This window comes from Carcharodon carcharias, chromosome 29, assembly GCF_017639515.1.
Source record: "Carcharodon carcharias isolate sCarCar2 chromosome 29, sCarCar2.pri, whole genome shotgun sequence".
Classification (NCBI taxonomy): domain Eukaryota; kingdom Metazoa; phylum Chordata; class Chondrichthyes; order Lamniformes; family Lamnidae; genus Carcharodon; species Carcharodon carcharias.
In genome coordinates this window covers 1,800,518-1,814,815 of record NC_054495.1, presented here as the reverse complement: position 1 = coordinate 1,814,815, position 14,298 = coordinate 1,800,518, and the positions used below count along the sequence as shown (strand labels likewise).

At 55.5% G+C, this 14,298-nt stretch overlaps 1 protein-coding gene across 2 annotated transcripts in view; it reads left to right on the top strand.

The window, feature by feature from the left end:
* The first annotated feature begins 254 nt into the window (after window positions 1-254).
* The window catches only part of cadm4 (cell adhesion molecule 4), a 366,170-nt gene continuing 352,126 nt past the window's right edge, over window positions 255-14,298 (top strand). For both annotated transcript variants that reach the window (XM_041176801.1, XM_041176799.1), the window contains exon 1: window positions 255-368. In XM_041176801.1, the coding sequence (XP_041032735.1) occupies window positions 296-368 (73 nt within the window). In that variant the 5' untranslated portion in view covers window positions 255-295. The remainder of the gene's footprint in view (window positions 369-14,298) is intronic.

The following is a 14,298-nucleotide window of genomic DNA, read 5'->3' as shown; positions in this document are numbered from 1 at the left end:
ATACACTATCTTATAAGCTCCACTAGTGAAATCATACAAAGGAAAATCCGAAAAATTTCCTTGTGACCAATAACACCAGAGGGAGAGCCTATTTGCATCTGATTTGCATACATCAAATTGCTCACTTCGTCAGCCTCCCGACCTCTTCCTTGCCATTGGCTGGGACCAGCGCCATGCCCCGCCCCCTCGACCCGCATAGATTAGCATATAATTAAGGTGCTGGCGTGGGTTGCAGGTGGTGCAAGAGACATCATTCTGCCCTGCACAACGTACACACACACAGATACACAGGGAAATGATGGCGGTGGCTGGAATAGGCGCAAGATTGCTGGTTTTCGGCATGGGCTTCCTGGTCTTCACCCAGCAAGGTAAGAGAAGCAGTAAAGAAATAAGGAGAGAGAGAGAGAGAGGATTCTAATGAGGCAATTCCTTCCTTTGCTGAATAAGGCATTGCATTTCCGAAAGGACAAAAATAATCCATTTCCAACACGAAACCTGATGGTGAAAGCGATTTCTCACTGAAATGCAGGAGGGATAGATTGTAGCACGGTTGGAAATATAGATATTAAAACATGTTAACAATTTGCTACCCCTCTCTCTCTCTCTGGCTGTAACAAAAAAAATATTCCAAATGCTCCCGGGTACCCTGACTGGCTTGACTTGCAATTCAGACCTGGCTTTTGCAGGGCTAATTATCGCCGACTCGCTTCTTCGTTCATGAATTTGTTCAGGGAATTTGTCAATTTTTCAATGTCCCTTTTTTGTGTGTGTGTGTTTTTTTTTAAAGAAGTTTGATTGTGAGGAGTTTGTAGGAGTTTCCCTGGCGCTTTCGAAACCGAACAGAGCAAAATTGAAAGTAGAATTGGTTGTGTGTGTGTTTAATGTGTTAATTTTATTGTCTTTTGTATCTGGGACATTTTTCAAGGGGGGGGGGGGGTGGAATTCTGTCTCCAGTCTCCTTTTATCTGTGATTATGTCTGTACAGTTTTGGACCTCTTCTCTGTTATGTGTATATATTAGAGGGGGGGGGGGTTATATTTTTTTTATTATTGTTGTCCTTTTTAATAGTAATCTAACCGGAGGTTGTGTAAATCCTGCCTGAGTGCCCTTAAAATGGAAAAGCATATGATGTGAGGAGGGGAAGGTTGTTGGTAGAGGATTTGACAGTCCTTCCAAGAGGCAGACTAACACATTGAGCAAAAAAAGGGATAATTGGGAGAGGAATCAAGGACAGATATGGGGGGGGGGGATCAAAAATGGAAAGGGACAAAGACAAGGAGCAAACAGAAGTGGGGAGAGAGAGAGAGAGGGATTGTGTTAAAGGGCCCTCTGATAGATCAGAGAGAGAGAGAGATGGAAGGATGGAGAACAAAGGAGATGGAGAGATGCAGGAACGAAGGATGCGGATGGTGACAGGGGACGGGGAGTTGGGGGAGAGATGGTTGATGGGTGAATGGGGCAGAGAGTGCAAGGGACAAAAATAGAGAGAGAGAGAGGGGATGGGGGTGAGTGTGGAGGAAAGAGAGAAGGAGGCAGTCAGCAGGAGAGACAGAGAGAGAATGGGGAAATGAGGGAAGGGAGTTTCTCTTTGTTCCTCTATAAGATATACTGACTTGAGTCAGTATTCGGGCAATAGAGATCAGATGTGACGGAACTGTCTGTCTCTCTGTCAGTTACAGGGGTTTCCCAGAACAATGATATTTTTGTGAATTTCAAGTCGATTTCAGTGTGATTTTTGGGGGAGGACTCTCCTGACTTTGTGGCACTCCAAGGACATTTCATAAAGACACGAGCATTCCATTGCGCTGTCTATGAATTCTGCTATTCCCATCAGAGCATTCCTCCTCAAATTTAACTGTTCCCAGCCATGCGTTGTGTTGATCCCCGAGTCCTGGTCATATTCAGCTGCAGCTGAGACTGAAAAGCACTTTCATCCAGTCGATTGTCAAGGTCGGAGTTAAGCAGTAGCAGCAGTAAATCTTTCCAGCCCCATGGTCAGAATTCAGCAGTCCCCAGGACAGGTACAGCACGGGGTTAGATACAGAGTAAAGCTCCCTCTACACTGTCCCCATCAAACACTGCCAGGGCAGGTACAGCATGGGGTTGGATACAGAGTAAAACTCCCTCTAGACTGTCCCCATCAAACATCCCAGGGCAGGTACAGCACGGGGTTAGATACAGAGTAAAGCTCCCTCTACACTGTCCCTATCAAACACTCCCAGGACAGGTACAGCACCGGGTTAGATACAGAGTAAAACTCCCTCTACACTGTCCCCATCAAACACTCCCAGGACAGGGACAGCACGGGGTTAGATCCAGAGTGCGTCTCCCTCTCCACTGTCCCCATCAAACACTCCCAGGGCAGGTACAGCATGGGGTTAGATACAGTGTAAAGCTCCCTCTACACTGTCCCCATCAAACACTCCCAGGGCAGGAACAGCACGGGGTTAGATACAGAGTAAAGCTCTCTCTACACTGTCCCCATCAAACACTCCCAGAACAGGTACAGCACGGGGTTAGATACAGAGTAAAGTTCCCTCTGCATTAAGCGCCTTGCTAGCTAAGCTTTGGAGTAGTGCTTTAAGCACAAGCTGTCACATATTGTGAAACATTGCGTTGTTACTAATCTCTCTCTCCTGGCACATGCTTTGTTCACTGGCCTGTGTGATTGGTTTAGTTGCTGCCTCACTGCAGTGCCTTGTGGACTTGGGGGCTGTGTGGAGTCACATTCAAAACCAGGCAGCAGGGCAGCGTATCAAGGTGCACCGCACCCCCACCACGGCCTCACTTGGTTGAATAGCTCACGGTGTTCACCCATCCTCCCCCGCGGACAGTCACATTACCCTTACTGACCCCCACTTTGCTGCTGTGGGTCTTTGTTACCCAGTGCTTTATTGCAAGGGGATTGTAGTACAGGAGTAAAGAAGCCCTTGCTGCAGTTGTACAGGGTTTTGGTGAGACCACGTCTGGAGTAGTGTGTGCAGTTTTGGTCTCCGCGCTTAAGGAAGGACATACTTACATTGAAGACGGTACAGCGAAGGTTCACTGGATCGGTCCCTGGGGTGAGGGGGTTTGTCCTAGGATGAGCAGCTGAGTAAATTGGGTCCATATTCTCTGGAGTTTAGAAGAATGAGAGACGATCTCATTGTAACCTACAAGATTGTGAGGGGCTTTGACAGTGTGGATGCTGAGAGATTGTCTCCGCTGGTCAGAGAATCTAAAACTCAGGGGCACAGTCTCGGGTTAAAGGGTCCGATCATTTAGGGCTGAGATGAGAACAAACGACTTCACTCAGAGGTTGTGAATCTTTGGAATTCTCTATCCCAGGGGGTTGTGGATGCTGCATCGGTGAACACATTTCAGGCTGGGACAGGCAGATTCTTGGTCTCTCAGGGAATCAATGGACGTGGGGGAGCAGGCAGGAAAATGGAGTTGAAGTCCAAGGTCGTTCACGATTGCATTGAATGCTGGAGCAGGCTTGATGGGCCGAATGGTCTACTCCTAAATCTTGTGCCCTCTGTGCACCCTCTCAGTTGATAGCTTGACGCCTCCCCTGATCGACTAACTCAGGCCCGTACAACAGAGGAGGGAGAGAAAGGGCGGGTGGAATCAGGCAGGGGCTTGGGCCTTGCCTCTGGCGGATTTAGGTTGTGACAGTGGGGTCGCTTTGCAGAGGTGGGGAGAGGTGAAGGGGCCCCAAGGTGTTCGAGGAGTCCTGGGAGGACTGAGCAAGTGTGGGAGAGGAGCGATAATTAACACATCGAGGATTCACAGAGGAGCAACACCCCTGAGGCTGTCGAGGAGCAAGTAACAAAGAGAGGCTTGCATTTCCCTAGCGCCTGCCAAGATTTCAAAGACATCCCAAAGCGTTTCACATCCAATGAGGGACTCTTTTTTTCTCTCCAAGTGTGGTCACTGCTGTAAAACGTAGGAAATGCAGCAGCCAATTTGCATACAGCAAATGTGAAAACAGCCCAGATCATTGGACAGCGCGGCGCTCCGCCAGTACTGACCCTCCGACAGCGCGGCGCTCCGCCAGTACTGACCCTCCGACAGCGCGGCGCTCCGTCAGTACTGACCCTCCGACAGCGCGGCGCTCCGTCAGTACTGACCCTCCGACAGCGCGGCGCTCCGTCAGTACTGACCCTCCGACAGCGCGGCGCTCCGTCAGTACTGACCCTCCGACAGCGCGGCGCTCCGTCAGTACTGACCCTCCGACAGCGCGGCGCTCCGTCAGTACTGACCCTCCGACAGCGCGGCGCTCCGTCAGTACTGACCCTCCGACAGCGCGGCGCTCCGTCAGTACTGACCCTCCGACAGCGCGGCGCTCCCTCAGTACTGACCCTCCGACAGCGCGGCGCTCCCTCAGTACTGACCCTCCGACAGCGCGGCGCTCCCTCAGTACTGACCCTCCGACAGCGCGGCGCTCCCTCAGTACTGACCCTCCGACAGCGCGGCGCTCCCTCAGTACTGACCCTCCGACAGCGCGGCGCTCCCTCAGTACTGACCCTCCGACAGCGCGGCGCTCCCTCAGTACTGACCCCTGGCCAGTGCAGCACCCCCTTGGACTCTGCCCTCTGGCGAGCGCGGCGCCCCCTCAGTACTGAGCCCATGGAGGTTGGTGGTAAAGACTTTGGTGTGGGGTCTGGAACTCTGGGTGGAGGGGTTGCTGCCTGACATTGACTGAACTGGGATGGGCTGTTGTGCTCTGCCCCCTGGACAAACGCTCTGCGGGATGAGTGGCGCAGGATCAGCCATCGATGTGGCTAGGATAGCAGGGAAGTCCTTCACTGATTCCAGTTCCTCCTCTTCCTTTGGGAAAGAGTTGTTTACCCTTGAGCTTTTTTGAGGAAGTCTGCGCTCCCTGAGAACTCAAGTTTCGGATCCTTTTTCACTTCCCAGAATTACAAGGGGGATCCACAGAGTTGAGGTGGAGACTCACGTGGGCCTGTTTAAAGTGGGCTGAGCCCGGGTGCGGAGTTTGCAGTCAGGATTACTGTGCTGCAGTAACTTGGCTTGAGGCCGTTTGGGACCGATGTGCTCTGGAGTGAGCGCACCTCACTCCTGAAAGGAAAGCGCCTGCATTCCTATGGCGCCTTTCACTGCCTCAGGGCAACCCAAAGCGTTTCAGTCACACACACTTTCTCAAGGGTGCACACTGTCGTAATGTGCAAAACGCGGTATTTGATTTATGCTCAGCAAGATCCCACAAATCATAACGTTCTGTGTTTTTTTTTCTCTCTGTAATGTTGACACTGGGAGTGTCGGCCTGGATTCTCGATTCTCTGAAGCAGGGCTTAAACCCATGGACCCCGAACTCAAACGTCTACTGTACCTGTCCTGGGAGTGTTTGATGGGGACAGTGTAGAGGGAGCTTTACTCTGTATCTAACCCCGTGCTGTATCTGTCCTGGGAGTGTTTGATGGGGACAGTGTAGAGGGAGATTTACTCTGTATCTAACCCCGTGCTGTATCTGTCCTGGGAGTGTTTGATGGGGACAGTGTAGAGGGAGATTTACTCTGTATCTAACTCCGTGCTGTACCTGTCCTGAGAATGTTTGATAGGGACAGTGTAGAGGGACCTTTACTCTGTATCTAAGTCCGTGCTGTACCTGTCCTGTGAGTGTTTGATGGGGACAGTGTAGAGGGAGCTTTACTTTGTATCTAACCCCGTGCTGTATCTGTCCTGGGAGTGTTTGATGGGGACAGTGTAGAGGGAGCTTTACTCTGTATCTAACCCCGTGCTGTACCTGTCCTGGGAGTGTTTGATGGGGATGGTGTAGAGGGAGCTTTACTCTGTATCTAACTCCGTGCTGTACCTGTCCTGGGAGTGTTTGATGGGGACAGTGTAGAGGAAGCTTTACTCTGTATCTAACCCCGTGCTGTACCTGTCCTGGGAGTGTTTGATGGGGACAGTGTAGAGGGAGCTTTACTCTGTATCGAACCCCGTACTGTACCTGTCCTGGGAGTGTTTTGATGGGCACAGTGTAGAAGGAGCTTTACTCTGTATCTAACCCCGTGCTATACCTGTCCTGCGAGTGTTTTGATGGGGACAGTGTAGAGGGAGCTTTACTCTGTATCTAACCCTCTGCTGTACCTGTCCTGGGAGTGTTTGATGGGGACGGTGTAGAGGGAGCTTTACTCTGTATCTAACCCCGTGCTGTACCTGTCCTGAGAATGTTTGATAGGGACAGTGTAGCGGGACCTTTACTCTGTATCTAAGTCCGTGCTGTACCTGTCCTGTGAGTGTTTGATGGGGACAGTGTAGAGGGAGCTTTACTTTGTATCTAACCCCGTGCTGTACTTGTCCTGGGAGTGTTTGATGGGGACAGTGTAGAGGGAGCTTTACTCTGTATCTAACCCCGTGCTGTACCTGTCCTGGGAGTGTTTGATGGGGATGGTGTAGAGGGAGCTTTACTCTGTATCTAACTCCGTGCTGCGCCTGTCCTGGGAATGTTTGGTCGCGCTTTACCCTAAGTACATGGTATTGAGATTCGTACCCTCTGAATTTAAAAGCAATGATGAAAGCTGTTTGCAGGTTTTAAGTTACGAGAGTGGTCATTGTTCAACAATGTACTCGGGGAAAGACTGAATTGTCTGAGGATTGTCAGTGTTGCGCACACTGGATTAACTGTGAGTCAGTCAGATTTGCATTTTACATGGTGTTGCATTTCTTATGAGCCACTTGTGACTGAAGGATTTCAGTTTAATCAGAAATCCAAACACTCCTCGGAGTGGCCTTTCAATGAATCTCTTCTGAAACACTTAGAAAGCGATCCTGACCAAAGCCAGCGGAATCCATATCGGCCGTTTGGCTTCTCAAGGCTCCTCCACCATCCAGTAGGACCACAGGCATATCCCTCTCGGAAAGGAGTCCTGTCTGAGAGACCTACCTTTTAGAAGGGGGTCCCTGACGGAGAGACTCCCTCTTTAAAAGGGGTCTCAGACGGAGAGACTCCCTCTTTAAAAGGGGTCTCAGACGGAGAGACTCCCTCTTTGAAAGAGGTCTCAGGCGGAGAGACTCCCTCTTTAAAAGGGGCCTCAGGCGGAGAGACTCCCTCTTTAAAAGGGGTCCCTGACGGAGAGACTCCCTCTTTAAAAGGGGTCCCTGACGGCGAGACTCCCTCTTTAGAAGGGGTCCCTGACGGAGAGACTCCCACTTTAGAAGGGGTCTCAGACGGAGAGACTCCCTCTTTGAAAGGGGTCTCAGACGGAGAGACTCCCTCTTTGAAAGGGGTCTCAGACGGAGAGACTCCCTCTTTGAAAGGGGTCTCAGACGGAGAGACTCCCTCTTTAAAAGGGGCCTCAGGCGGAGAGACCCCCTCTTTGAAAGGGGCCTCAGGCGGAGAGACTCCCTCTTTGAAAGGGGCCTCAGGCGGAGAGACTCCGTCTTTAAAAGGGGCCTCAGGCGGAGAGACTCCCTCTTTAAAAGGGGCCTCAGGCGGAGAGACTCCCTCTTTAAAAGGGGCCTCAGGCGGAGAGACTCCCTCTTTAAAAGGGGTCCCTGACGGAGAGACTCCCTCTTTAAAAGGGGTCTCCTTGGGCCTGACTCTCTTCTGCTACATGTTCCTGTTGTCCTTTTGTTTCACTTAATCACACAAATTAACCGAAATTCCGATGAGGGAGATGGCCATCTGTTCCGGAATGTTTAATTAATATCGAGTACCACTCAGCCAGAATTACATAATGGATCAGAGCTGTTTACATCTGGCTTCCTTTGATAGCTCAGCCCAGTGGAATGGGGCGATGATATATCTCCAAACACAGCCTCTCTGACCCTGCGACAGCATGACCTTCCAACACCTCAGCACGTCCCAAACCATTTCACAGCCTTATTTTTTGAAGTGTACTCACTCTTGCGATGTAGGAAACGCAGCAGCCAATTTGCACACAGCAAAGATCCCACAAACTGCTCCCTGACAATGAACCAGATCATCTGTTTTTTAGTGATGTTGGTCGAAGGATAAATATTGGCCCCCAAGACACCGGGGAGAACTCCACCGCCCCCCCAGCTCTTCTTCCGAATAGTGGCCGTTGGGATCTTTTACGTCCACCCCCTGAGAGGGCAGACGGGGGCCTCGGTTTAATGACTCATCTGAAAGACAGCACCACAGACGGTGCGGCACTCCCTCAGCGCTGCCCTTCCGACGGTGCGGCACTCCCTCAGCACTGCCCTTCCGACGGTGCGGCTCTCCCTCAGCGCCGACCTTCCAACGGTGCGGCTCTCCCTCGGCGCCGACCTTCCGACGGTGCGGCACTCCCTCAGCGCCGACCCTCGGACAGTGCGGCACTCCCTCAGCGCCGACCTTCGGACAATGCAGCTCTCCCTCGGCGCCGACCCTCGGACGGTGCGGCTCTCCCTCGGCGCCGACCCTCGGACGGTGCGGCTCTCCCTCGGCGCTGACCCTCGGATGGTGCGGCTCTCCCTCGGCGCCGACCCTCGGACGGTGCGGCTCTCCCTCAGCGCTGCACTGGAGCACAGCCTTGATCTTTGTACTGAAGTTCCGGCGTGGGGCTTGAACTAGTAACCTTGTGCCTCCCAGGCGAGCGTGCTACGCACTAACCATGCTGACTTTCAATTCGCTGGGCTGCAGGAGGAGACATGTTGAGGTAGGTAAGGTCACTTGCCAGGAGCATGTTCAAGGAGCATTGAGGGTGTGGAGACAGGGAGGGAGCTTGGGGCCTAGCCAGCTTCAGCAGAGCCTGCCAAGGGTCAAAGGTGAAAGAATGACGGCTCTGGGGGATGGCGCAGGGCAGCAATAGGGAAACCACCAATCACTACATCCCTTTATTAACCAATAACTGACCTCATGTGTTGACACAGTGGGTGGCTTAATATATTTTAAGAGGGGGGAGGGGGGGTGGTGAGCCTTTGACCTCTGACTGGAAAAATAGTGGGACTGGCAGCAGATGTCCAAACACGCCAAGCGATCCTATCGCCTGTTTCGTTGCAAAACTGGCCCTTGAGTTGCTGCCAGTGTTGAAAGAGTCAACAGGAAAGGAGGTTGCTTTATCAGAATAAATTAATTTGGAGACAGTTCAACATTTACAGTGCGGAGCGGAAAGGAGCTCAGTGTATTATATCTTGTGGTGGTTAAAATCCACGAGAAGCACTTAATGTATAACCGTTGACAGGGGACCAGGGGATAATGGTGTGACAATGCCAAGCAGTTTAATTTGCCTGACAATTTAGCAGGTTAGTCGATGCTGCTATTGGGACTCTCAGTCCCACGGTCCCGTGGAGGGGAGTGAGAAGCAGCCATCTTCTTTTGGAAATTAAGAATCTAAGAGGGATGCGGGAACAGAGCAGCCTAGAGATATAAATCGCCGAAGCCACACAAGTTAATTCGACTGTTTTTAGAAAAGAAAATGGTCAACCAAACACTGGGTTTCATTTCGAGAGGGATAGCAGAGATGTTATGTTCGACTTGTGCAGAACCTTGGGGGTCACACTTAATTGGAGCACTGGGCACCGTTCTGGTCTCCATATCCCTTGATTAGGCCACAATCGGAGCACTGGGCACAGTTCTGGTCTCCATATCCCTTGGTTAGGCCACACTCGGAGCACTGGGCACAGTTCTGGTCTCCATATCCCTTGGTTAGGCCACACTCGGAGCACTGGGCACAGTTCTGGTCTCCATATCCCTTGGTTAGGCCACACTCGGAGCACTGGGCACAGTTCTGGTCTCCATATCCCTTGGTTAGGCCACACTCGGAGCACTGTGCACAGTTCCGGTCTCCATATCCCTTGGTTAGACCACACTGGGAGCACTGTGCACTGTTCTGGTCTCCATATCCCTTGGTTAGGCCACACTCGGAGCACTGTGCACAGTTCCAGTCTCCATATCCCTTGGTTAGACCACACTCGGAGCACTGTGCACAGTTCCAGTCTCCATATCCCTTGGTTAGACCACACTCGGAGCACTGTGCACAGTTCCAGTCTCCATATCCCTTGGTTAGACCACACTTGGAGCACTGTGCACAGTTCATAGCTCACTGTACACAGGAGAAGCTTCTTTACCCAGAGAGTCGGGGGAATGTGGGACTCGTGGGAATGAGGTCGAGGTGAATAGTGTTGATGTATTTAATGGGGAAGCTGGATAAACGCATGAGGGAGAGAGGAATAGAAGAATATGGGGATGGGGTGAGATGGAGAGGGGGTGGGAGGAGGCTCGTGGGGAGCAGAAACCCCAGCACAGAGCAGCTGGGCCGAATGGCCTGTTGCTGGGCTGGGAATATTAAGATTTGAAGTCTGCCTCGCATTCCTTGGAGATGGCTCCTGAGGGGTTGTGGAAAGGTTGCAAAGGCAAAAGAGCATCTGGAAAAAATAGCTTCAAACCCCGCTGACAACGTCCGGAATGTTCCGGAGTAGAAAGCACACAAAGGTGGAATGTGCAGGGATATGGAAACAGCATTCCGTTGTCCGTATTCTCACTGGGTTTCGGGGGTCAGGTGATGCCCCATTTCAGTTCACACAAACTTAGTACAAACAAAAACGAAAAATTATCCAACCTACTTGGGAAGCATCGTCACAACAACATCTTGCATTTATCTAGCACCTTTACCATAATTACACATCTCAGCGTGCTTCACAGGAACATTAAACCAGGCAAAAACCTGACCCCGAGCCACGTATTGCGATATTAGGGACTGGTGACCAAAAACTTGGTTAAAGAGGTCAGTCTTTAACAAGCGTCTTAAAGGAGGAGAGAGAGAGAGAGAGAGCGGGGGGGCGGAGAGGTTGAGGGTGGGACTTCCAGAGCTCAGGGACCCCAGGCAGCTGAAGGCACGGCTACCGATTGTGGAGTGAAAGAGTGCGTGTAGGAGAAGAGCAGCATGAGGAGGTCGAGAGAGAGAGTGTGAGATGCAGCAGAGAGAGAGAAAGAGTGATGGAGTAGAGAGAGAGAGAGAGAGAGCGGGGGAGAGATTCAGATTGTGTCTGTCTACCACTATGTTCCGAGGATCTTGTTCTCCAGATCAGCAGTGTCACAAGCTCTGAGGGTCATTCCGAGCTTGGAAAGAGTTAATAGGCTCAGAATAACATCAGCCTTCATTCAATGCTCAGAGGAACTGCTGAGTAAGCACACAGGCTGTCAGAACCATCCCTGGCAGAGCTACTGCATTGTACTTTCAAACCACTCCCTCTCTCTGTGTCTCACTCTAAACCACTCCCCCTCTCCCCCTCTCTCTCACTCTGTGTCTGTCTGTCTGGCTCCCCCTCTCCCACTCTCTCTCGCTCTCTCTAAAACCCTCCCCCTCTCCCGCTCCCTCTTGCTCTCTCTAAACCCCGCCCCCTCTCCCGCTCTCTTGCTCTCTCTAAACTTCTCCCCTTCTCCCGCTCTCTCCCGCTCTCTCTAAACCTCTCCCCCTCTCCCGCTCTCTCTAAACCTCTCCCCCTCTCACTCACTCGCTGTGTCTGTCTGTCTGGCTCCCCCTCCCTCGCTCTCCCTCGCTCTCCCTCGCTCTCTCTCGCTCTCTCTAAACATCTCCCCCTCTCCCGCTCTCACTCACTCTCTGTGTCTGTCTGTCTGGCTCCCCCTCTCCCGCTCTCTCTCGCTCTCTCTAAACCCCACCCCCTCTCACTCACTCTCTGTGTCTGTCGCGCTCTCCCTCGCGCGCGCTCTGTCGCGCTCTCCCTCGCGCGTGCTCTCCCTCGCGCGCGCTCTGTCGCGCTCTCCCGTGCGCGCGCTCTGTCGCGCTCTCCCGCGCGCGCGCTCTGTCGCGCTCTCCCGCGCGCGCGCTCTGTCGCGCTCTCCCGCGCGAGCGCTCTGTCGCGCTCTCCCGCGCGAGCGCTCTGTCGCGCTCTCCCGCGCGAGCGCTCTGTCGCGCTCTCCCGCGCGAGCGCTCTGTCGCGCTCTCCCGCGCGAGCGCTCTGTCGCGCTCTGTCGCGCTCTCCCTCACGCGCGCTCTGTCGCGCTCTCCCTCACGCGCGCTCTGTCGCGCTCTCCCTCACGCGCGCTCTGTCGCGCTCTCCCTCACGCGCGCTCTGTCGCGCTCTCCCTCACGCGCGCTCTGTCGCGCTCTCCCTCACGCGCGCTCTGTCGCGCTCTCCCTCACGCGCGCTCTGTCGCGCTCTCCCTCACGCGCGCTCTGTCGCGCTCTCCCTCACGCGCGCTCTGTCGCGCTCTCCCTCACGCGCGCTCTGTCGCGCTCTCCCTCACGCGCGCTCTGTCGCGCTCTCCCTCGCGCGCGCGCTCTGTCGCTCTCTCTCGCGCGCACGCTCTGTCGCTCTCTCTCTCCCTCTCCCCCTCTCTCGCGCGCGCGCTCTGTCGCTCTCTCCCCATCTCACGCGCGCTCTGTCGCTCTCTCCCCCTCTCGCGCGCGCTCTGTCGCTCTCTCCCCCTCTCGCGCGCGCTCTGTCGCTCTCTCCCCCTCTCGCGCGCGCTCTGTCGCTCTCTCCCCCTCTCGCGCGCGCTCTGTCGCTCTCTCCCCCTCTCGCGCGAGCTCTGTCGCTCTGTCCCCCTCTCGCGCGAGCTCTGTCGCTCTGTCCCCCTCTCGCGCGCACGCTCCGTCGCTCTGTCCCTCTCTCTCGCGCGCACGCTCCGTCGCTCTCTCCCTCTCTCTCGCGCGCACGCTCTGTCGCTCTCTCCCTCTCTCTCGCGCGCACGCTCTGTCGTTCTGTCCCCCTCTCGAGCGCACGCTCTGTCGCTCTCTCCCTCTCTCTCGCGCACACGCTCTGTCACTCTCTCCCTCTCGCGCGCACGCTCTGTCGCTCTCTCCCTCTCTCTCACACGCACGCTCTGTCGCTCTCTCCCTCACGCGCGCTCTGTCGCTCTCTCCCTCTCTCTCGCGCGCACGCTCTGTCGCTCTCTCTCTCCCTCTCCCCCTCTCTTGCGTGCACGCTCTGTCGCTCTCTCCACCTCTCGCGCGCGCGCTCTGTCGCTCTCTCCACCTCTCGCGCGCGCGCTCTGTCGCTCTCTCCACCTCTCGCGCGCGCGCTCTGTCGCTCTCTCCACCTCTCGCGCGCGCGCTCTGTCGCTCTCTCCACCTCTCGCGCGCGCGCTCTGTCGCTCTCTCCACCTCTCGCGCGCGCGCTCTGTCGCTCTCTCCACCTCTCGCGCGCGCGCTCTGTCGCTCTCTCCACCTCTCGCGCGCGCGCTCTGTCGCTCTCTCCCCATCTCGCGCGCGCTCTGTCGCTCTGTCCCTCTCTCTCACGCGCACGCTCTGTCGCTCTGTCCCCCTCTCGCGCGCACGCTCTGTCGCTCTCTCCCTCTCTCTCGCGCGCACGCTCTGTCGCTCTCTCCGTCACGCTCGCTCTGTCGCTCTCTCCCTCTCTCTCGCGCGCACGCTCTGTCGCTCTCTCTCCCTCTCCCCCTCTCTTGCGCGCACGCTCTGTCGCTCTCTCTCCCTCTCTCTCGCGCGCGCGCTCTGTCGCTCTCTCCACCTCTCGCGCGCGCGCTCTGTCGCTCTCTCCACCTCTCGCGCGCGCGCTCTGTCGCTCTCTCCACCTCTCGCGCGCGCGCTCTGTCGCTCTCTCCACCTCTCGCGCGCGCGCTCTGTCGCTCTCTCCACCTCTCGCGCGCGCGCTCTGTCGCTCTCTCCACCTCTCGCGCGCGCGCTCTGTCGCTCTCTCCACCTCTCGCGCGCGCGCTCTGTCGCTCTCTCCACCTCTCGCGCGCGCGCTCTGTCGCTCTCTCCACCTCTCGCGCGCGCGCTCTGTCGCTCTCTCCACCTCTCGCGCGCGCGCTCTGTCGCTCTCTCCACCTCTCGCGCGCGCGCTCTGTCGCTCTCTCCACCTCTCGCGCGCGCGCTCTGTCGCTCTCTCCACCTCTCGCGCGCGCGCTCTGTCGCTCTCTCCACCTCTCGCGCGCGCGCTCTGTCGCTCTCTCCACCTCTCGCGCGCGCGCTCTGTCGCTCTCTCCACCTCTCGCGCGCGCGCTCTGTCGCTCTCTCCACCTCTCGCGCGCGCGCTCTGTCGCTCTCTCCCCCTCTCGCGCGCGCGCTCTGTCGCTCTCTCCCCCTCTCGCGCGCGCGCTCTGTCGCTCTCTCCCCCTCTCGCGCGCGCGCTCTGTCGCTCTCTCCCCCTCTCGCGCGCGCTCTGTCGCTCTCTCCCCCTCTCGCGCGCGCTCTGTCGCTCTCTCCCCCTCTCGCGCGAGCTCTGTCGCTCTGTCCCCCTCTCGCGCACACGCTCTGTCGCTCTCTCCCTCTCCCTCTCTCGCGCACATGCTCTGTCGCTCTCTCCCTCTCTCGCGCGCACGCTCTGTCGCTCGCTCCCTCTCTCTCGCGCGCACGCTCTGTCGCTCTCTCTCTCCCTCCCCCTCTCTTGCGCGCACGCTTTGTCGCTCTCTCCCTCTCTCTC